Source organism: Lagopus muta, chromosome 3 (assembly GCF_023343835.1).
Source record: "Lagopus muta isolate bLagMut1 chromosome 3, bLagMut1 primary, whole genome shotgun sequence".
In the NCBI taxonomy this organism is placed as follows: Eukaryota; Metazoa; Chordata; class Aves; order Galliformes; family Phasianidae; genus Lagopus; species Lagopus muta.
This window is the reverse complement of record NC_064435.1, coordinates 53,228,060-53,253,334: the sequence shown is the minus strand read 5'-3', so window position 1 is coordinate 53,253,334 and position 25,275 is coordinate 53,228,060. Positions and strand designations below refer to the sequence as shown.

General features: G+C 33.5%; 1 protein-coding gene across 3 annotated transcripts in view; it reads right to left on the bottom strand.

Moving 5' to 3' along the window:
• The window catches only part of LOC125690953 (cadherin-7), an 85,287-nt gene that overhangs the window by 44,798 nt on the left and 15,214 nt on the right, over nucleotides 1-25,275 (bottom strand). For all 3 annotated transcript variants that reach the window (XM_048939772.1, XM_048939773.1, XM_048939774.1), the window contains exon 3: nucleotides 3,730-4,024. In XM_048939772.1, the coding sequence (XP_048795729.1) occupies nucleotides 3,730-4,024 (295 nt within the window). The remainder of the gene's footprint in view (nucleotides 1-3,729; nucleotides 4,025-25,275) is intronic.

Sequence of the window (25,275 nt, the reverse complement as noted above, 5' to 3'; positions counted from 1 at the left end):
CACAATTATCTGACAACTACTTCGGTTATGATATTAGGGCAAAAGGAAGGGAAAACTTTTTGTGGAGAGGACCTTTAATTTAGAATGATATTTGTACTTTAATTTACCTAAGTCAAGATACACAGATGTTTTGGACATGTTGCAGATAGCGACCTTTTCTGTGATAGGGATAAATAAAGGCAAGATAAGAGGGTTCATTTTATTTTGAGTTACCAATTCTTCAAATGGACCAGCATCACATCTCTGAGTTTATTATTTTAGAAACAGTGTTTAAAAAAATCTTACTATTACAGTGCGTGACATTTGATCAAAGTTTTAAATAGGTCTGTATAAGAAATGTATGTAACTTCAGTTTTTAACATTTAAGGGAAAATCAGCTTGCCAGGTTTTTGAAATGCTAATTTTTGAAATTATGCACTCCCTTAAAATTGAATTATAAAGTTGAATAATGTAACCACATTAAAAAATTAAATATAAGCCTTTAAATACAGCCAGTTAGTAAAGACATTGACTAATAGAAGTTAATGATGTATGGTGTTCAAAACACTTTTATGTTGTCGCCACATTTCTGAGTGATATCAGCTACTACTAGAAGTATTAAACACCATTACTATGAAAGTATCCATAATATTTCCTTAATATCTATATGCAATTGTCCAGCCATGTTTTAATCTACACTGTGTGGCATTTCTTGCTTCAGCTTCTGGCATTCATTCAGATCTCAAGCAATTATACCTATAAAGCATTTCCACTCAAGGAGCACAAAACAGGGGATAATGGATTTTGAGGCAGGCTTTATGCTCAATCCTTCCTCCCCTTTCCCACAGCCTTTTTAGTCTTCCTTTACTCACAGATAAAGCCCAAGGTCAGAAAAACCGAAACAGATGTTTGTGAATGTAGAGCAACAGTCTCAACTAGACACTGGTACCAAAGACTTAGTATGATGTAGAGGTTTTCTCTTTTCTTTCCCTTCCCTTTCTTTCCTTTTTTTCTTTGTTTTAAATATATATTAAGTATTTCAATCCATCTCTATCGAGTATAATAAATTTAGCAAGAAAGACAGTATTTCTCTTGTTGAGAAATAAGTAAAGCTCATATATGTGGAGAGTCTTGAAAATTAAAAAAGACAAAGCTATGTTTGGTGTTGAATTTTTATTTCTAGTTATTATCAAGACAAACGTGTGTGTCTCACATCAGCTATTTTTGTGTGTAACATAACAAGGATTCTCCCCTTTTAAGTATAATTTGCAACTTTTTTTTGTTTGTTTGTTTGAAATATAATGCTGTCAGATTTTTTAAGTAAAAGGAATTTTAAAAAATCCACAAAGATCTTCAGAAAAGTTGTATCTTTTAGGTTCTTGCTATGTACTGTAAAAAGGTATTTACTCTTTTCTGGATAATCAGTATAGTTGGACCTGACCCAAACATAATTTTAACCTGACCTGAAGTCATTTCAAATAATAAAAAAGATTGACCTCAATTAGCCCTAGATAATATCCTAAAATATTTGTGAAATGTAATACAGAATCATTTTACTTCTGTAACTGCCCTTTTGGTTAAAGGTTATGATTCTCCAATCTTTATGGTTAATTTGGGTTCATAATCCTGTGATCTCTTTCATTTTGTTTAATATCCAATTAAAAATCCTTGTGAATGCTATAATTTCATATTAAATAAAAGATAATTTCTCCTTAAAATTGCATGAATGCTGTAGCTGATTAATTAAAAATTGTGTTATATGAATAAACTATGAATCTATGTGACTATGTAAGACAAGTGCCTCACAAGAACTTCACAGTAATCCCTAATTTAGAAATCAGTAGTTGTGTGATACAAACAGTGAAGTTGTTTAAAATGTAGAGTCACAAAGTTTGGTCAGATGAAAATGCTCTTAGTCAACACAGATTTAGACATGCACTGTCAAAATCTGTGTTGACTAAGGGCAGTTTCATCTGCAGTTTCATCACTTACAGTTAGCAGTAATTTTGCAGTGTTCCACCTAAGCTGAATATATATTTGATAATGCAGTCCACATGAGACAGACTTTCTTTCAGTCATTTATACAGTACAGATTTGGCAAAATGTGCAAAACTAGCTCCCTTTAAAACAGTCCTTATTTTCTCCATTGCAAACTACACGTTACAGCACAGATTTGTGCGTGTAGGTAAACCTCAGATATTTATAGGAGTTTTTCATATGTCACTATATGTGTACAGGAGAGAGTTAACTAATCCAGGAAGGATACGTAGAAATATTATTCCTTAGAGAGCTAAACAGAGATGTAAAATACTAATTATTTATGTATTCTATAGCTCAGTTAATCAAATCCTAAAATAAAACAAATTAATATTTACAACATATTCTAAAAATGCTGAATATTTATGTTTTAATTTTTTATTATCCAATTATTTTTCCCAAGTGCTGAAGGAATTTCTCAGGAATATATCAAAACTGCACTTCATCCCTGATCTTTCTCAAAAAATCTGGTGTCTACCCTTCTATCCAAGACCACCCCTGCTTCTTCAGACATTCACACTGTGTTTCAGTAACAGTAACTATCAAGTATTAAATGAGAGAAAGCATCAAATGTTCACTGTTCAATAATGTAAATAAATAGAAAACTAATTAGCACTGTTTTACTTATATTCTATTGGCTCCTAAAGTGAGATTCAGATGTAAAATGTAATGATTGCTGCACAGTGCACTGGCAGGAAAGGTCATTTCTGGCTCTCTAGCTCTAATATAGAGGCATTGTTTAGTATGCAAAAATACAAGAAATTGAGTTGAGAACACCATAGCAAATTCAGTCTTACCTAAGAATATCAAGTTTGTATATGGTCTAAAATCAGTCAAATACATTCCTGATCGCAATCACCATAAAACTTTCTTAAACTGGGGATTAAGAACCTGAGTTCCCATACACATATTTCCACTGACGTGAAAATTTTCATGCTTTTTAATGTCATAAACTTATTTATAATTTCAAATTAAACTAAAACTCATCAAAATGTATCTTATCTGGCCTGAATCAGACATCTTTTGATGGAACACTAGCACCTGCCAACAAATAACCATTTGCTCTCTTTAAAATTGAAGAGATGGTGGACTTAATGTTGAAATTCTTCCCTAATTTGAATTTAGGAATAAAAGCTTCTGAGAGGGTTTGAAGCTTCTACCAGCCATTTTTCTATGAATCCATTGGAATTTTATCAACCACCTTCATCTGTACCCCAGTGTTTTCCACTTGTATATTCTTTGCAGAGAACTAGATATCAACACTGGGAAAGATTCACAGTAAACTAACTGTTAAGAATATACCCAAAACTTACAAAAAATGTTATGTAGCAGCAGGAATTTGAAGAGTTTGTTAAGAACAAACTTAATCTGAATAAAATGATATATTATCATCTCTGAATACCATACTGTAGGTGTGAAATTTATTATTGTTAACGAGAAATATATAACAAAGTCTCTGGGCACTGGAATGAGAAATACATCATAAAATGCTTAGCTGTGTTCCTACATAGCTATTTGAGTTTCACAAAATTTTGAAAGGAATAAATACTTAATCTAGCATGTTATTTCCAGTTAAGTCTTGAAATATCTAACTGTTGCAGGTGGCTCATAAATAATTAAATATCTTAGTGTGACACAGTAAAAAATAATGAAATTTTTAAAAGGCAGTAGTAAAAAGTTTCCCACAACACCAACAGTCTATTTTGCACTTACCCACAGGAGACATCTCAGGAACTCCAGCAGTGTAAGGACCATCCAGAAATTTTGGCTCATTGTCATTGATGTCCTGAATCTTAATGACGAACTCAGATTCTGGTTCCACGGGTTTATTAGTCAGCCTATCTAGTGCTTGTGCTCGGAGCGTGTAGTAGGCCTGCTCTTCTCGATCCAGCCTCTTTGTAGCGTGAATATCCCCTGTGTTCTCATCAATAATAAAAATGGAACTTGCCCCTTCGCCTGACAAGATGTATTTGATGGAACCATCTCCTTTATCAACATCAGAGTGAAGCTGGTGAAAAATTGATGAGAGATGAGATTAACTTCCAAGAGAGTCAGTGGCATGGAGATATGTAAAAATAATTATGTCAAGCAGTAGTACATGAAATTTTATTGTTCTTGGAAAGATAAGCTGAATGTTTATTGCACACAGCCCAAGAGGGACCATTTGAATCTGTCAGCTTGCTCTTTTGAGCAAAATGATTTCACTCTCTTCTATAAACATTTTCAAATGCATTTTATATTGTCTTATAGGTATCTTGTATTGGAATTTTACACAACCACACACGTACAAACCTTTACACACATTACATACCTTTACTCTCACTTAAGTGTAATTATTGGTTTTTGTCAATTGCCTTACTAAAGCTTGTGGCTTCAAATATATGTCACTATAAACTTGATGTTAGTGTTTGCTCCTATGTCTGTATGGGATATTACATACTCTTTTCCCCATTGTTTACTGTACAGTTCACTAAAATATTTCAAATGAAGAGAATGGATTGGCCAATGGTTTGGTTTCTCACTACTATGTAGTAGAACAATAACTGTACTTCCATATATTCTTCATTGCCATCTAACTTAAGGATAATACAGAGAACGAGAGAGACTAAAAAATGTCCTAATGCTGTCTGAACAACAGCATCAAATGCCAAGTGTATTTTCCCTGGAAAACTTGAAGCAGACTCAGAAGAAAGATATCCCATTGGGTCAAAATATATCTCCCACTGGAAAAGTAAAACAGGTTTACAGAAAGAAGCTTTCTTCCTCATTCTGCGAGTTCTTTTAAGTCACAAAGATTCCATATTTTTTGTAGCTCCTTTTTCTCCACTGAGTCACACTTTCCTGTTACAGAATCCAGACTTACACAAACCTCATTTTTCTCAGACTTGTATTAGCAACATAATATCATGTCAAAGTGTCACACATGCTCCTTGCTACTTTTTAGCTAGCTAAAAAGCTAACTATATTTGAAAATAAGTGAAGACAACATTCTTTGTTCCTTTTATGATTTTACTTGCTCTTCCTCAATATGGTGAGTTTAGTATTACATTTACTATCATGATCATTACAATGTCCTTTTTATTTATTTATTTATTTTTATTTTTCTTCCTCTCAGCTGGAATTATCACTGAGAGTAATTATTACTTCCATAGTACACTTGCAGAAAATTGCTATCTTCAGCATAACTTTGCACAGCTTTTTTATAGGCTATTCCTATATCAGAAGGAAAGAACTGGTGACCAATTTTGAATTTTTCAGATGGACGAAAAATTTCTTACACTGTTAATATATCTCATAGTTTTGCAATTGCAGGATACTCCATTTCAGTTTTAAGATAGAAAATAAATCTGAGCTTTGGACTGGATCAAGAAAACAGAACTAGGGTGCCTCAACTGGATTAGGGTACATTATTTCAAAATGTAGCTTATCCTCATTTGACTGCTATGTAACTCCTGAGATACATGAATAAGTCTGGGAATGCTTTGGTGCAGTTTCTCAAGTCTTTAAATTCTTGTTTCTCAGTACACTCAAGATCAGTCAATGCTGACACTGAGCAGATCAAGAGAAGACATATTTCGCACCCTGTTTCTTTGAACATCCACAGAAATGCTTATTCCTCAGCCATAATATTGAGTTAACTCAATAAACTATACCCCTGTTCATCTTACAAATCTGGCAGCAGTAGCTCTTGCTAGTTTTTCAGACTTGACTGGAAGTACCCATCTTTTTTATATCGGAACAGAGGTGTATGCAAGTAAGAATCTGTTCAGCTTGTCTTTCTTTTTTTCCCCTATGTTGTACTTCAAGATTATCCCTTGACTTACACAGCATCATATAACTCAAGAACAGAAGCTACGAGGTACAAAGATTCAATGTTATAATCTCCCTGAAGAGATTCAGTTTTATTCCGTATTTCGTATTCTGACAGAGCATTGGTCTTTCTGTGATGGCTGAGACTTCCCCGTTCTCCCTGTAAAAATAATTCCTCATTTTATGGCATAGCTAAGGATATGTTAGATGAGAGAAAGAGCAGATGATATCAGCGTACTCAGCTGTTTATCAGGTAGAGCAGATGTTTGAATACTAGAGATGTGCAAGTAGATTCTTCAGGCAGAGATGGGAACTGAATCTACATCTCAGCTTGCAGAGAGTAACATTAGTTCTCTCTCATGAGGGTGAAGCCTCATCCATCAGCACACCAGACTTTAGCACTCGCATCTGGATCTCAAGCTGTAGGTCTGCACAGGCTCCCTTTCACCTTCCTATTCAGGGCGTCTTAATCTAAATACATTCTAGCAGGATTACAAAAGAAAAGAGACTTTCAGAGGCGAAATTAGAACTGTAAATCCTCAAAGATGCACCAAGACTTACGCATAGTAGAGAAAAAGAAGAATAGTAGCTTCAGCATTTCCCATTTGCTCAGGTAGTAACTGATTAACATATCAGGAGATGTATTAAGGAGATCCACTCTGAAGTCCATGAAACTTCAGAAGGTTTACATTACAGTGGCTCATGCTCTAGAGTGACATGCTGAACAAAAGTCACTTTTTGAAACCATTGATAGAAAACTGCTACTGCAGTGATTAGTAAGGAGGTTAGTGATGGCCTTTGTTACTCCAAGTTTGAGGGTCTTGGAGTAAAGGTGAAAAAAAATTGCATTTTTTATTATACTTTTTTTCTTTATGAAAAAAACATTAGCCCTTGCTTAAGCAAGAAAGCACCATTGTCCACCCACCTAACTGTTGAAAAGATGATTTATCTAACTATGGTACAAACAATTCTATATTAAAAACTCTAAAGGATTTGACTCAAAATTTTTGTGTGTTCTTCAGTAATTTTATGGGAAAACTTAAAATACAAGAGAACAATGAAAATAGAAGCTATTCTGAAAAAATTCAAATATGTTTTATGCCATTTTCAGTTCCTTCCAGTATAATCCTCCAAAAAATGATCTTCAAAGGTCATTAATGTAGATGCATCAAAGATTTACAACTAAGAACAAAAATAATGGACCTAAGAGTCCTGCACAATATTTCTACAAAATACTGTGTAGTTTCAGGTGTTACAATATAAGAAGATAGAGAGAGAGCGCATCCAAAGAATGCATTTATAACCATGATTATTCTAGAGAATACTGAAACCTAAGAAATGTATTTCCTTCAGTATCCCTAATACTCAATATGTTCTGAGTTTAGTCTATTATTAGGTACAGATCTGTACATCACATTCTGTTAAAGTATGTTAAAGCATTATTTTCAATAAAGAAGGATTTATTTTTTTTTTTTTAAAATCAGTAAACAGAGGTATTGCACTAAATTAAAAGCAACTTATCTGGCCACCAATAATCCGAGTTCTAAATGAGGGGTTTGTTATTACTCTGATTTTCACTTTGTGCCCCCTTAAAGCAGGTGCAAAATTCATATGCTTTTGTATTCCTCCAAGTTCTAATTTTGTTGATGTTTCTAACTGTGGCAGCATGGCTAACATTTTAGTGCAAAATCTACACATTCAGGTATGGGGCCATGAAGAAGAAAAGCTCAGATAGAACATAAAGAGTTGATGGGTTTTCAGTAGCAGCAGGATCCCTGAGTAATGGTGACAGTGTAAAAACAGACAGAGAAAACACAACATGGTCAGTGCAGTCCAGCTCCATAGATTCCTGACACAAGAAGAAACATGCACATGTCTTCAGAACAACTGAATTATTTTTTTTTCAAGATAGAGTTGCCTTGCCTGCACCCTTTCCTCTCTTCATATGAAAGTAGCTAGAAAGAGGGGAAAGGAATAATTTATACACCCTTATGACCATACAGGCACCGGTATACCTTGGTCATGTGGAAGTGGTTAAATTGCATCCTTATTCCTGCTTTCTCTCTAAAAGTATAGAAAAACAAGGAAGAAGAAAAAAGACAAAATGAAGAAAGAACATTCAAGCAGAAACAATTGTCTTGTCTGTTTTGTAACTTATTATGACATAACAACAGAAAACTTACTAACTGTCACAAAACAATGGAGAATTGACTGTGAAGGAAAGGCACTCTTACCTCCATATAGAATATGCCTATGCTACATTTTGGGGAAACTTAGAGAAGGAATTTGTGATCAGGTCAAACTTGTAATTGCAAGATAAAGGAAAGGTAGGTAATTGCAAACAAAGACTTCACTTGGCCTTTTCTTTTAAATCTTGTTCATTACATCAACAAAGTTTTTAAAACTTCTCTTCTTGGATTTAATATTTACTTTAGTTGCAACTACAAGGTCTTTGAAATCCCTTTTCCTCTTGGATTATCACTGTCAATAATAGTATTTTTAATTGTGATAACATCTAAATATTAATATTTAAAGTGTAGCACAGTCATCGGAGTAAACATTAAACTAAAATCCAGTCTGCACACACACCAAATTTCTAAAATGTGTAAGAGTATCACAAACATTAGTTATTGGTATTATTGCTATTTTCAGAGATAATTATGAAGCTCTCACTTTTGTAAACTATAACCATATTTCATTATGAATGGCTTTAGACATCTTTTTGTATTTCCTTATGGGTCTTGTTGCAAACATCATGTGGGACAGAAACAGATTTTCAACATTACTGATGTCAGAAAAACCTTGTGATTCATGATTAAATTCATACCTAGGCAGCAGTGAAAGTACTGTTCAGCAGGCTCTTTTTTTTTTTTTTTTTTTTTTTTTTCCCCCACCAAGAAACACTGAGAAAGTGAGAAAGAAGTTCCTGATGGGTTTTCGTTTTCTTTTGGTTTAATTAATTTGTATAAAGCTATAGCACAATCCTGGACTAAAAAAGAAATATATTCATCTAAATTCTGTTTTTTTCAGCTCAACACATTATACTGAGGACAAGAGATCAAGTAAACATAACTGTTTATATCCAAAACTCCTTACATTTGTAATTAAAGGAAAATTAAATGTAAGGAATTTGGGGTATAAATTTGTAATGCTGCCAGAATTTCCTTGTCCCAGCAATGTTAGCAATATGGTACGGAACTGACAGAGACAACAGTGCCATAGTGGTACAGTTTTCCACTTTGACATAGTAGAAACTCCATGTACTGTTTTGTTGCCTCCAGACATTTTTCTCATCAGGTAGAAGCAAAAATAGACATGTGGGAACACAGCAAGGTCCCATGCTGTAGACTGGAGCTTGTAGCATTCTTACTCAAAACCCTGTTAACATAGGCAAGATTTTTTCTCTGTGTTGAACTAAAACCCACAGAATTTCATCTAGAGTGCCCAGAACAGACTGAAGACCCAAAAGCTTTTGAAATGACTGAGGTCCAAGACATTCCTGAGAACTCTTCCAGCCTCATCCTTATAGGCTGCGCGAACTCAGACTGTTTCCAAAAACCTTTTACCTTGCAACTGCTAACACTAGAGACCTAAGAATGACCACCAGCTAATACATACTTATCCAAAAGCACCCAAAAGTAACTGGATATTGAAAGATTAAATAGCCCATAAGTGCACTTTGTGTTCAGTATGTGAAATAAATGCATTTCAAATTCAAGCTTGTATTCCAGTTTGGAGTACCGGCTGTGGCACCCCACACCTCTTTGACCTTCTTGCAAACAAATTTCATGTTCCTTTTTTTGGGCCTCAGAGATCTTCATATTCAATAGGATGTAATATAGCCAGTAAGTATAATGTTTTATCTTTTATGTATTCACAGATGACTGATTAATTAAGCACTGGACAGGAGAGAAAATAAATAAAAAAGGATAAAGATGGAAGGGAGGAAATGTGGATTTAAGAACAATCAAACAAGGATAAAAATGTTGGCAGTTCTGAGACCAGGAATGAAGCAGAGTGGCTAACAGACAGGATAGCCTTCAAAAGGAATGTGTTGGGGTAGAGAAGATGGAGAATGAAAAGGAGGACAGAAGAACACAGACAATTTGAAATGGAATGAAAAAGTATGGAAATAAATCTTAAAGTACAAAAGAAAAAAAATCACAAAGTAATAAATAGAACTGATTGGAAATAGAACTGATCAAGTGATTGGAAAGTGTTAAACAAGAACAGTATTTGAGAGTAAAGCTGCATAGTATTACCAGCATTTACTTTTCATGCTCTGTGTAATGCAACAGAACTCAAAATCGGTGGTAACACGAATCTTGTCAGTTGTTACTTTACTCAATATTAATAGCACTCTAAGAAATTAAAGAAATATGAATTTTATGATTTTCCTCAGACATCTTCTCCTGTGATTAAAATTAGAATAAACAGTTAAACTTCACTGTCCCTTTCTTTATCTATGCTATTTCTTCAGTCAAAGATTCAGCCACATTCATGGGAGAGTTCAGTAAGTAGTATGTAGTCCTTATACTCCCCATTGACTGGTAGTTCTGCAGGAGGAGAATAAGTAATGACTCAGCCACAGAAAATAAAATGAATGTTAATTTTGTCAACCCTTTGAAAAAGGAAGGTGATGCAGGAAAGAGAACAGTGAAGTTTTTTAAGCCCTTAATGATTGTTATTCAAACAAAATTCAAAATAGAAGTGACCAAAAGTCTAAAATTTATACTTTGTAACATTCCAGTTAGTTGCTAAGTAAACCCCCTAGGCTTCTAAGTGAACAATAAAGTTTAGATGGAAGAATTCCTTAGGAGTAAGAGGCACTGTCATCTAAGGACTAGTGAACTGAATAATTAATAGGAAATACTGAAAACTGGATGTGCTAAGATCAATCATATCACATTTTTGACATTTTTCGTTCAATAATATCCAATTGCATCCACAGAGTTCCTTCTTTCTGTGCACTTCTGTGACAACTCCTCATAAAGACAAATAGTGATCACGTACATACAGAAACATAATGTGCATGTATGCATATATACACATATGCTCATACACATGCATATTCTTACTGTGTCTTCCTACATCTGCAGACACTGAAATACTCATAAATCTGTGTCTACCCATACCACTCCCAATTTTTATAAGAGCACAAAATGCCCTGTAGCAACAGGGACTTGTGCAGCCACCCGTTAAGATCAGCATAGCTACAGGAAGAACTCAGAAGCAGTTGCTGCTGTAGATGGAACATATGTAGCCAGCTGAGTATTCTTGGGGAGTTTTAATGGGCAGTCATGGCATGTCGGTCTCCAAAATGACTATTTGTCATTCCCATTCTTAAAAGACTGGTAGCTTCAGGAGCTAAAACTCATCTGTATACTGTGCATCATCACATACTAATTGCATAGAATCAGCTTGGGGGGAGGCACAACATTACTGTATTGTAGCACCACCAAGAGCCTGCAGGCAACATAACACATTCAGTAGAATGGAAAGCAGGCCTTTTTTTTCCCCTCACACAGTCATATTTGAAGTTTATCAAAATACGTCTGTTAGAATTTAGAATGAGTAAGACAGAGCACTCTGAACTAGGCCTGTCCTATGCAAAAAATATGCATATTGCAATTCTTTCAAACCGTGGTCAGTCCCTAAAAATTTATTCCTCGGTATTTTTATTTTGAGTGCAAAACAAGATATAGAGTAGTGAATTTGCTCTCTGACTTACCATATAAAAACTTCTTCCTTTTTGGCCTGCATTGATTTTTGATTAAAGAAAACAGTCTCAAAACTCATTTATGTGGGAATCTAGAGCACTTAAGTCACGTCAAAATACAACTGGAGTAAAATTCTTTTTACATAATCCTGAAAGACTGTTCTTACTAGTTGTATATGAGACTCCACATTTACTTACAATCAGGAGAGAGAATAAATTCTCCTCCACACATATCACTAGTATTTTCATATGATCCATACTGCACCATACTATTTACAATTACCTACTAAACCAACATATTTACTGGTTCAGTGATTTGAATTATTTTGTTAGCAAGAATCACTGAAGCCATAAGACAAAATTCTCCTAAAGTCTCTCTCTTTCAGCAGAATAATAAAATTGTGTGAGGATGATCTCTTCCTTTACTAGTCGTGTATCTTTTATGAAAGTGAACAGGCTTAAAAAATGCAACATGACAAATGGATATCAAAGACCCTAGCATACTTCACAGAAGAATATCTCTGGGTTAGCAGATGTCCATGAGCTTGAAAAGGTTTATGCATGTGTAGCAGCTTACAAAAATAGCTTTCAAGAAACTTCACTCACTATTCTTCTCAAATTACTTCTCCATTATACATCAAACAATTCCTACTGACACATTAATATATATAAAGAACTATTGAGTACACACTTTCTTTAAAAGAAAAAAATATGTTTATAAACACATGTATCTATATATAAAAAAATACAAATAGAAGGAGAGAGTGAATAATCTCAAAATTTTTTTATAGCATTGCACATTATAAGAAAATTCATGATTTTAAAGTCTTGGATTTTATTTATTTATTTATTTATTTATTTATTAGGGACCAGAATAGACATGAATGCACTTCAAAACTGTGGTACAGGAAGCAAGTAGAGCGGGAAGAAGACAGTAATGGTAGAATTTATATATCCACTCTAATGCAAGATGAATGCTTTTTGTTTGTTTTCTGTTCTTAGAAACAAAAATAAGGGAAAGAACAACAGGACAATAAGTCATTTTGCCTCTATCAATTGTTCTACTTATCCATGATAATTCAGGTCTGGCATTTCAATCACAAAAGATGAGAGCACATTAAAGGATCTACTTTTTCATCTCTATGTCTAAAGAATTAGCTGTAATAGCACCGAATGGGAAAATAATCACACACTCTTCTTGCTGAACTATTCTTATCAATAATACCAACTTTACAAACAAAAATTCATTTGCTGTTAAAGTAATTTCTGAGATAAAGTACATACTTATACTGAATGTCTTTATTTTAGAAAAGAAATAACACCTCTCATATTACCTCTTCTTTATCAAACTACTGATCTATAGTTTAGAGTGATTACTTTGTTTCAACTATCCAAAATAGCTTGCAGCACTCTTTGGTTAGTAATGATTTTTTCATAGAAGCTGGCTTCCAAGGAAATTTGTACCAAGCTTTAAATCCTCCAGGATTTTGTTTCTATTTTCTATTCTTTTTCCTTTCTTTATTTTTTTTCTCTTTTTTTTTTTTAAAAAAAAAAAACTTAGTTTCATTTTTTTTGTAAGAGAAAGCAGCGGGATATAGTGGTGTTTGATGTTACATTGTATCCAATATTGAAATTTTATTTGCTCTTAAAAATTAATTCTACTAAAATTTCACTTGTAATCTTACCTTCTATGTCAACAGGAAACACTGAAACCTTTTCAGGCTAGAATACAATTGTAAAATAGATAGCTGTAAAGCAGTTAAAGAAATTACTTTGACTAATTATGTTTGTGGAAGCTTACAGAGTGCTGGACTACGGCAGACAGCACAAGTAGAACTTATGAAATTATTAAAATAAAGCAGAAATAGTAGATTGGTATATGCTTACTTATTTTTACTCAAAGAGATGACAACATACATGGCAGAGCAACAGCATCTGTTATTATATTTTGCTTTGCAAAAATTAAATTTATATTCCCTTTCATAAGAACAGTCAAACATTTCAGAAGTTTAGACAAATGCAGTTCTTAGTGCTGTATTTAGGAAAGATTTATAGTCAGTTTGAAATGCTATAGAACAGTCCTTCATACGATTACATCTGTTACATGCTATAATTCATACTACCTAGATGTTTCTCAAAGCATTACCACAAACCAAATGCTGTGAGTATTCCCACAGAGATCAGTGGGACCATTCCTAGATTTGAAGTGCAAAATTAAGAATTTGACATGATGTCCACATCACATGTAACTAGTCCCTGGAGAGGTATGCAGGGAATACAGTAATATCTGCTCAAAGTTGAGAGTGGGTCAAGGAAACAGCAATAATACGTGATTTTTAATATAAAATTTTTCTGTAAAATTTTCATGAGTAAATAATTTATATGAAAAAATAGCAGTAAAATTTTCTTTTTTTCCTCTGCTCTTATATATTTCATTTAAGGTGGCTTATCCTATTTGTTTTTACCTCAGATATTTGCAGTATACATATCCATCCATCAATTCGTATATACTGGCTAGTTAATTAACAGCTAATTTTTCAAACTAATCCAAAGAATAAAGACCTTGTAAGTTCAAACTAAGTCTGCATTTTATAATTTTCTAGGTTAAGAAAGCATCCTCATTGATGTTATGCTCACGCATTTCAGGGCTTGCTTATTGTTCATGGAAGTTGGTACTGAGCATATGCCTAAGCGCCTTTCTGAACCACAGCCTTAATCCCCAAGCAAAGAAAGGGTACTTTAATAAACAGCAATGTGTATCACATCAACTAATTGTAAGAAGCAACACTGAAAGCTTAAGCGATTTCATTATATAAATTTACACTGTAGCTGTTCAGTATTCAGAACAAGCTGGAGTAGGGTATGCACAATAAATACAGACCTTTGAAAATCTGTTTTAAATTGTTCAGATAATTTGAAGTGATCCCTTGTGAATAAACACTTTAAAAGTTTTGGTTTCTTCTTAATTTTTTTTTTTTAAACCATTAAAATTTGCAGGCCTAGGAGGGCTGATCTCAAGATAGTAATTCATATTTTGATAGGCATTTTCACTCCACAGGATTAAGGCTGGGAAATAAATGCTTTTAATGCCCATGTTTTATGCTGTTTTTCTGAAAACACTTGAGGGAAAGGATAATGCATTAGTATTTCAAGACCATAATGAACTGCCTTTACATGAACAATGCTAGGTTAATTGTATATAAAAACCTTCCAGCTTATAGGGATTTTAACAGCTGTGTGTAAAGGGCAGTGATCTCCTGATGCTTTTTCTATTTTGGTGAGGAGTGTGCAATAAAGACAACATAAACAAATTCCTAGGCAGTCATTACTGTTTTTTTTCTCCCCCTTAAATCATATTTTGACATTAAAATGAAGGCAAGTTATTTATGGATTAAAACTGAATTTCACTCATTGCTTTTTTTAAAAAAAAAATCCATGGATATGAATTTTGCCCTATTCAATGCTAATGCCAACCCAGGATTTATTTGCCTGTTCTTTGTATTCTCACCATAAAAGATTCTTGCTCTATTTCTCTGTCATTTCCATTCAGTGCTGGCAACACAATCAATTTATGTGCTATTGATGAATAAATGAAGCACATCATTTTTATTTTTTATGTTGGTCATGTGCACTTGCTGTCTCTACACTAAAATTCAAACTGTGCAGAACTGTTTTTAATTTGGAAAACCATCTGTATTTTACAGAAAATGTTTAAAGTCCTCCTTCAAAAACCTATTTCTGAGGGTTCCAGTATTTCACATATATTAAAAAATTTTTGATTTTCATAAAGACTCCTTTAATTATCTAATCTTTTAGCACTCTGCAAGATTTTACTTTGCGTACATAATTCAAATTCTCACCTGATCACTGACGAAATTAAACCATTTTTATCTAATGATCATTTGCACTTTGTTTCCCTTTTAAGTGTACTCTAGTTTAACAAAAATGGAACAGGCAGTGAGTTCCTTACAAGAATGCTCCCTGTATCTAAAGAACTGCGGTCAACATGAAGGTGTATGAACTGTTAGCATTATTTATTCTATTAGCTGCAACAACATCAATCATCTGAATTTATTCTCATCTGCCCCAGTCATTTGAACTGAGATTATTGTTACTAATTTTTCTGTACCACCAAGTACGTCTTAACGGAGTCCTTTATTATGCTATCTAATTATTTTCTTTCTATAAAGGTATCTGAAAACAATGAATTATTCTTGGAGATTAGAGTTTAAAATCTCTATAATAAATGTCTCCAGCATCCAGACTGATCTTCTCTAAGTTTCACTTGATGCAGCATGTAAACTTCTCCACCAGATTGTCTGAGCATTTTCAAAGCTTAATTGATCCAATTTGCATGTCTCATCCTGGCAGAATAATGCCTCACTTCTATCTTCTCGAACTAAGAGATCACAATCTAATCATTTTTGTATACAAAGCAGATGGAAAGTCTCCAGCTCCTTTGCTGCACCCTTGCATCCACTTTAAAAGAATTCCAATTCTATTAAATTCTATATTCTATTATTCTGATCTCTCTGTATTTTTATAGGATTCTATTCTATTCTATTCGTATATGTGACTCTATTCGTCACATTGCTAGCTGGTGAGCCCTAAAGTCCTCCTAATGGTTCCACAGTTCCCCTGCCCTGTTGGAATTTACTGGTTGGCTAGCTGCCTGATATGCTTTTAATTTTTCTGCATATATTCTTTGTATTGCTTCTTCCTGTTTTGTTTTTTTTCTATTCACCTCCAATCATATGTTATCAGTAAAGTGAGAGGACATAAAAAGATTGCTTTATTTGTTTTCAGTGAAGAATACACAAGAAACTCCAGTGCAAGTTGTCTACAGAAGTGATCAAACACTGGTAGTCACTGACAGAACTAGATATGGAGTATCTTTCAATCTTCTCTGCAGCTACTTTTATAGAAGGTGGAATACTCAAAAGACAAAAACAATAGTTGTATAATAGGAACCAGAATTCACTATCAACTGCTCCAATATTCTCAGAGAAAGCATGCAAGTTGAGTAAGAGCTGTGTTCTGTCTATATGTAAATATATGTATATATATACACTAAAAAATGGTACTGCAAGATAAAAGAAAATAGTAGCTCAATATCAAATCTAGTGAATTAAGGTTAAGTATCAAAGAACAAACAGAATTAATAAAACAAACTAATCTTACTACTGGGGGAAAAAAAAATAAAAATCAAGAGATTAGAAAGACTTTCTACTAACATGCTACTTGCTACAAATTGATACCACAAAACCAACAATGCCTTTCTGCAATTTGCATTTCAAATATACTTTGGACAAGATACAAGTAAGCTGCCTGCAGTGCAGACTTGGTTGAGTTTTGTAAATACAAACTTTCATTCCACGAAATGGATGATGCCTCTCATCATATAAGTAAAACCCCTGCTGTCTTGCAATTCTTGGTCTTATTGTCAAAATGTAGTCGCATAGTTTACAGATGGGTTGTGCAGTTGTAACTCAACAAAAGACAAAAAACAAGTTCATAGATGACACTTGAGAAGTAATAGAATGCCATTTGCTGACATCATCTAGCTTAGCTCAGCAGGACTGATAGCAACAATAAGTGGAACAAAATTTTCTCCAGAAGAGGCAAGAGTTACTCACACATGGAATTAACCTACTGGCAAAGTATAATTCTATTGTCTCTTTTAAGAACAAATTTTCTGTACTCTGTAAGCAGACACATATTACACTTTTGTATTGTACTTTGTGAGCAGGGCTAAGGTGTGGAAATTCTTGTTCTTAAGCTGATTTTCCATGTGGTTCTGGTAGTCCCACCATAAAGATATTTAAGCTCTCCATTGAGGTTAAAAAGAAACTTTAAAAAGATTGAGGTTTTTTTTTTTTTAGTTCAACATTAAACATATAAAAAGGAGGGGAGTGAACTCCTTAAAAGGATAGATAATGGCTGGACAAAGGGAAATGGTTTTAAGTTGTAAGAGGGAAGATTCAGGTTGGATATCAGGGTAAAGTTCTTTACCAAGAGAATGGTGAGGTGGAACAGGTAGCCCAGAGAGGCTGTGGATGACCCGACCCTGGAACTGTTCAAGTCCGAGTTGGTTGGGGCTCTGGGTCACCTGGTCTAATATTAGATATGGAGGTTAGTGGCCCTGTATGCAGCATGGGAGTTGAGATCCTTGAGATCCCTTCCAACCCAAGCTATTTTATGACTCTGATTCTGTGATTAAAGAAAAACATCGGGAAAGCGTTTTTTTGAGTAATGGGACATATGGCATCAGAAGTATGAAGAACAGAACAACTCTTACTTTACCTTTCAAATTATTAGTCAGAAAATAGTGCTGTCCTCTATAAAACATTAGAGCATCTCAGTGATTTAGAGTTTAAGAAAATCTATATTACTTAATACCAAAATTTCTGTTGTTACCACTGAAACTAAAAGCGTAGTTTGATTTCAAGAACAGATTAAGATTCAAACTTATCATTCATCTTTGCTTATACTTGTAAGTCCAGCAGATCAAACAAATAATGGGGAAAAATAAAATAAAGCAAAAAAATCTCTGGTTTCATCCCACTACTCTCTATGATGGCACATCTGAGCTTGTTTCAGTTCTGTTCGAGTTCTGTTTTCAGCAAAGTTATTTAAATATGCAAGAATGCTGAACTCCAAGAAAATTTGTATTACTGCTTACAGATTTCTTCACTGTAATAAACCTAACACTTCTGACCTTGATGGTTAAGATGCAGCATGTTTCCTCTGCATCATGCTAATTTCCTTATGAAGTAATTTTCTGGAGAATTGAATCTGATCCACAACATTAGCTCTTCCTGCAACAGTCCACAACCATATTCCAAACTGTTCTTTGCAGTTTAAGAATTATAACAAAGCACGCACAAAATAGGCAGAATTAGAAAGTGAACTGCTGTATCTCAATATACAGAAGATACAATTATTACAAATGCACAGGTAAATATCTTTTTTAATGTTGTCCGCAGATACAGACCCTACAATATTTAAATGTCTGAGGAGGATCTCTCATCAGGATGGACATCTTATTGTTCTGTATTCCTCATGCTCTTGCTGCCTGCTAGCAGACATTTTAAAAGCAAAACAAAGCAGCTGGGCCATCAACCTTTCCCATCCCATATGAAAAACAATCATTTATTTCATTTTGTGTTTCTAGAAGTAAAATTTGGAAAAACAGCCTGGAAAAGATGGATTTTGTGTCTTGTCTTATTTTGTTTGTCTTTGTGTTTCTCATGTTTCAGGCTTCTTCAGGTCAAATTCTTCCTGTCCATAACAGTGTTTCATAAGAAATATTCACATCTTTTTAAGTATCACAGATTGCCTTGTCATACAACATCCTCCTTTCCATTATAAATAAGCTTTACTTACCTTTATGTCCATTTCAACTGTATCTGCTATTTGGCAGTCCTAGTCTTCTCCACAATTGGAGTATGACTGGACCTTTGACTAGCTCCTCTCATTTCCCATCTATATTAAGAATAACTAAGTCACCTAACATTAGCTACTCACAAAGCATTTTTTCCGGAATCACTGTGTGGTGAATTAACATGACTTAAAACAACGTATGCCTATATTCAGGAATATAGCAAAATTAGTACAGAACAAAGAGAATCAAGACCTATACATATGACTTTTATATCTTAATTTAAACTAATATTTTAACAAGTGCTCCAGTATCTTCTTCAAGTTTACATCAGTTTCTGGATTCAGAAAAAAACATACCATATTCCTTTACCTTGGTTCCTATGATTCTTGCACCTTCCCTTCGGGAACAGATTTTTCAAACTAATTTTAGTTTAATCAGAACCTTTACCATTTCTCTCAGTCTTAAGATAAATCTGAACTGAATTAATCTGTCAGTCTAATCAGCTATTCTTCAGCATAAGCTGTCTCAAGCGTTTCTTACAGATACATGTTTACACATATTTACATATACAATTAACCACTAACAACATTCCTGTTGGTTTCCTTCATAAACCCTCCTTTTACCAGGCTCAATTCAATTTGTTGGTCAAAGAGAGAGCTTAAATAACTTTTTAAGTTTTAATAATACCTTCGTTTTTCAAATTTTTTTAAGAGAAACAAACACTTCAGCTGAGAGACTAAAAGAGAAACGTAGTAAGGCTTTAAGATCCACAGTGTAGAAGTGGACATGAGCTTCCAAGGAAAGAAACAAATTTAAACTATGCAATTTCAATCATATAATAGTTTTGCTCTGCTTATTTCCTATTTAGCTGAAAGTATAGTAAAGCACTTTTGTACCTGTACTTTTCATTGTCAGAAAGAACAGAAGAGCCATAAGGATTAACAAAAGACTGCAAAGCTTTCCAATAAGGAAAACTTCTAAGAAAGTGAAACGTATATTGCTTTTTTAGCAACAGTTAGAGTGGTTATTGGAAAGAGATGCGTGGAGAGGACAAAAGCCTAAATATATATGAAGATTACAAACACCAAAGAAGATGATTTTTTTTAAAGATTTGATATAAATGGTATGTAAGAAGCTAAAAAAAAAATCAAACAAACAAAAAAAAGCATAAAATATGCCAAGCTTTTTTCCAAATGCTTATTCTACACACATGTATGTGCAAATTGTGTAAGAAAGAAGTTAAATATTCAATTTATTTCTAGTATTGCTATTATACCATAATTACAGAAAATTTAGAAACTACCATCTGTTTTTCACAGCTGCATTTGGAAACTTTTCATTGTTAAGGTGTAGCAAAGTAAATCTTTCCTAACATAGTACCTATCTTCCTCTGCAGGAAAAAATAAAATAGTGAGTTTCTTGATTGCCAAGTCAGGAGATTTATGATTTGATACCTCAGTATGAAATGTTTGAATAGCTTATCTTCCTTACATTTGTATCCAAGTGCCAGATTTTCTATATTTTGGAAATATTTCAGATGGAAAATAATTTAATGGGCTTAGTTCTTCTCATGCACTCCACAGCAAGAAAATTGTATATCCCTCTGGTACTCAGTGCAATTTCTCATGATTGACTGAAATAGGAAGAGTAAATGAGATAGTATGACTATGGTAACACTTCATGGAATTCACACAGAAAAATCTTCTCACGTTACCTGGAAAATGACATTATGTTTAGTCCTTTCTACTTAGGAAAGACCAAAGGGTCTCTTGTGATATAGGTAGAACATTATGATTGACTATTCTTACTTTTTGCAACATATATCCTATTTATCCCTATGAAACATCATAAAATAGGCTTTCAGTGCTCAAAGAACACTATATCACTATACAAAAGGAACACACTATTTTTTATCATCAAAATGTGGAATATGCGGTAGAATCTTGCCAATCAATCCTCAGTATTCCTCTTTTATTAAATGGAATAAAATATCAGCTCAAAACCAAATTTGGAATAGTCAAATGACTGAATTCAAAAACTGATAATCTCAGATGGTTTTCTAAGGTTGATAAAATTAATTTTTTCAATGTTCTGGATTAAATCTTTAATTACTCAATGAAATACAGAACTTAACAGACCATACACATTAAAAACAAAACAAAACAAAACAAAATGTGCCTTATTCCCAACTGTTTTGAACTACCATACCCCAGAGGAGCATCCTGAAAAAGAGAGCCTGAGAGAGTAAAGCATATTTGTATTTTCTGGTACATGAATAACTTCACGTGAACTATTAAATACAAAAGAGCTGTATTTCTCTTGGCATTCCTATTTATCTGGAAGATAAAATAATGTTGATTCTTTGCTATATGGCTTATGATTTATATAGAGCTACTACTGTACCATATGTTTTAAACCAATGTAAAGAGCAAAATTATTTTTGCAACAGCACAGACCTGCAAAACCATCACTTGAATATCGATTAGAGCTATCTTTTAGCTGAGTCATGAACGTTTAAAAGAATGAATCCTAAATATACAATTTTATAAGCATGTTTACACTGATTTTGCTTATCAACAACTTCTCATCATGTGTTTCTCTTTTGTCATCAGTAGATCTCCTTCATTATCTAAGTCTGCATCAGCAAGTACAATAATATGGGGAGTGAAATAGTTGGTGCTGAAGGACTAGTGTCCATGTTATGTGTTCTAGATTTTTTCTTTGGACTACCAAAAAGAATAGTCTGGTCCTGTTAGGAGCTCAGTAAATATATTTATGAATCTCATAATTCTGATTTAATTTTGACTAACTGGAGTCTAGCTTTGTCCACTCAAATCCCATTCTACAGTACAAAATGAAATATAGTAAACAGAAACAACAGGGAGATTCAATGCAGATGTGTACTGTTGATACAAGCAAAGTGTTAATGCAGATTCATCATTACCTTTTTTAGTTTATCCAAATGAATTTGTCTTAGTAATGAATAGGAGAAACACACAGTAATAAAACCTGTGTTATTTTTTTCTGCGCAAATAAAATACATATTAAACAAAATAGATATTTTCTATACACTTTAAATTATAAAGCTGAACATACAGAATATAATGGCTAAGGAAATAAAAGTTAATACCATGGAAATAGTTAAACTTGAATTTCAGTCTTGTAGCTAGGATGCAAGAGCAATGGCTAGTTTCTATATTTTCATTATTTGAAAACATATAAGTAAAATCTCATAAATCATATGCATTCATCAATTTTATTTCTTCTACATTTATCATAGTCTCAGGTTACAGCGAAATATGTGCTTGCTGCTACCACATCATCCCAACTCTCAGAATATAGCATAGCAACGGCATATTTATGCAGTATATTTCTGTTCAAAATGGAAAGCTCCACAAGAAACATTGTTGTTAACTTATCTATATGTTTTTTTTTTCTTCCAAATGAAGTCACTACAAAATGTCGGCGATAGCATACAATCTAACTGCAACAAAATCTGATCTTTTAAATTTGACAAAGTACAAGTAGATTTCCAGTTGCTAATAATCCAAATTCAGCACTACAGTGAATCACAGAGAGAGAGAGAAAAAATAAAATAAAATAAAATAAAATAAAATAAAATAAAATAAAAAAACAAACAAAAAAAGCAGAACACCATATATACAGCAAAGATTCATTGGTAGTATCCTGGGGAATAAAGGCCATTGATTTTCCTGAGCTCTAACTTCTTGTACTAAGAAATCATAAGGATGTTCCTTTTCTCTTGAACTACCATTTTTTTAAATTAAAACACTGAATTAATAAGAATTGTTATGCTGTTCTATATTTAATAAAAATCAGTCTATTTGAAAGCTCTGAATATAAAATCTGTTTAAATCAATATTAAAAATGCTATTAAAAAGAGAAATGTATTTTCCACTCTAGGACTGATAGAATTCTACTATGAATGTCCTGGAATAAAGTTAGCTAAATTAAAAATAAAAATAAAAAAGAAACAAGTTCTTCTTTCTTATAGCCTCAAAGTTGCTAGACTATAAGTGTTCGGACCTCCTTAAACATCTACTCACAGTTTGCTCTGGTAGTCATACTACGAACATACTGACCACTTAGACAGTCGGAACAGAATTAAAGTTCTCTTAGCAGCATAAATTCCACTGATTTTTCTGAGAGTAACTTATCTCTAATTGACTTCACAATAAGTGTTCCTTCCAGAGCAAAAAGCAACAGAGAAGGTGCTGGTAGTATAAGGTATTTAAGAATTACTGTGACTGAAGCCTATTCACTTCTCTCAACTGCTCCAGCCTTAACACTTAGTTCAGACACTCCTACCAGGGAAGTGCGTACTGTTTAGACAGAAATCTCTATTACAGTGAAGAGATTTTCCAGCACTCAATCACTGCTATATTTAAGAGCCAACATGCTGGGTTATCATTCCCAGTATTTCAAGATATCTGAATAGTGAGGTATCAGATACGTTCCCCGGCCAGTAAAAACAAGCACCAAAAAAATTGGCATACATACATACATACATGGGTACTGTTTTATTAAGTGATTACTCAAAAAAGGACAAGGAAGTTGAGAAGTGCAGTATGATATTAAAAAAAAAATAAAAACAAAATGGTGTGCAGCAAAGAAGAAAGAATAGTCAAAAGACAAATCAGCAGTAGATCTGGATTAATTTTTAGTCTGTGATATGAAAAATATACTAAATACATGGTATAAGAAAGAAAACCAACAGCACAGAAAATACAAAGCAGACTACAAGATGTAAAATTTTATATACACTTATATCTTTTGAAAGCAGTGGAAAGATTTCCTTTATTTTCATTGGTCTGAAAGAATTTTTTTTTTTTTTTTTTTTTGACTAGTAGCCTTGTACAAATGCAAGTATCAAATGGATCTGCACTTAAAAATTTCCATCAAGTTATCACCCATAAAAGATGGAACACAAAGGCAAGAAAACACCCCTTTATCTGCTCATGTTATTTAAAACGTAGTGTTGATACTCACATTCAGAACTGCAATACTCTGTCTTCATACCAATGCACAAGAGTAAGCTATTTTTCTCAAGCTGTTTTCTGGATGTTGACTGATATGTCCATATTTCACTGGATTCTATTATTTCTTAAATCTTGTCTTACAAGACTCCTGTCTGAGGACACAGGGTTGTGTTTGCTTGCAGTGTGCCTAGTACAGTGGGAATTTGATTCATTGACTGGACTTCATTAGCACTAGAATAATGCAAACATTGACAATTCATGGTAGCCCCTGTTTTATGGACATGTTTTTCCAACAGGTTATAAGACTAGAAGACTCAAGAACAGGACAGCCAATAGCACAGACAGTATGACTAAAAGCAAGCTTGACATATGATAAGAAGAAATGTAAGAATATGACTTAAAAAAAAAAAAAAAAAATCAGCTGAAACCGCATGAGCTTGACTGATATCAAAACTCTAAAGCTCCTCAAGCTCTCATGAAAATAAGGCCTTTTGTGATAAACAGTCAAGCACACAGGAGTCTTCAATCTACGTATTGTTGCAAAATTACTTTTTACTCTTGCTTTTCATCAGAGAAACCTATAAAACATAGTTTTAAATAACGCCCCATAAAATCCAGAGTAGAGCACTGTCAATAAAGTCTCAGTCTAATGAAACACAGAACTGGTATTACAAGTTTATATAACTAGCATAGATCTGCCACTGAATTAAAAACTGCAATGAGTGACACTTAATTTGCAGATGTTGTCATCACCTTCACTAACCTTCCTCTTTTGTAATGCCACGTGTTAAGGATCAATGTTCTATATTATAGTAAAAGATCAGAAAGCTTCATGTCCTAGTTCAGTATCCAACCATAAGACTCTCAACTCTATTATCACTTCTAATAATGAAGTTACATATAAATTGTCTTTTAGTGCTTGAGCATGTGAAATTGTCATCACTTTAAATCCCCTGCATAAAAACCATTTCTGTACCCATTCAACTATGTGAGCAAGACAATGACTTCTTATAATGAGAGAAAGAAGAAATTATACTATAGCTGTGCAGACTAATGAAATAAATCAGGAAAAAAAGCAGCAGATTTGAGGTTATCCCTTTGGATAATTCTTGCTGTGTGCCTTAATCTCACTGTTCTCCCCAGAGACACTTTAGCCCTGCATGCTAAGTAGAAACATTCAGATTGTCAGTGAACTCTTATTCAGGGTAATCCAAATAAAATAAAGCATGGAGTAACACAGAGACAACAGTGACTCTTCAATGAAGAAAAATCCTTGCCACTTGTGACTTTATTTTACAAGCTGAGCCGGTAAATACATACCACTTCTGTGTGGAAGGGTCACCCCT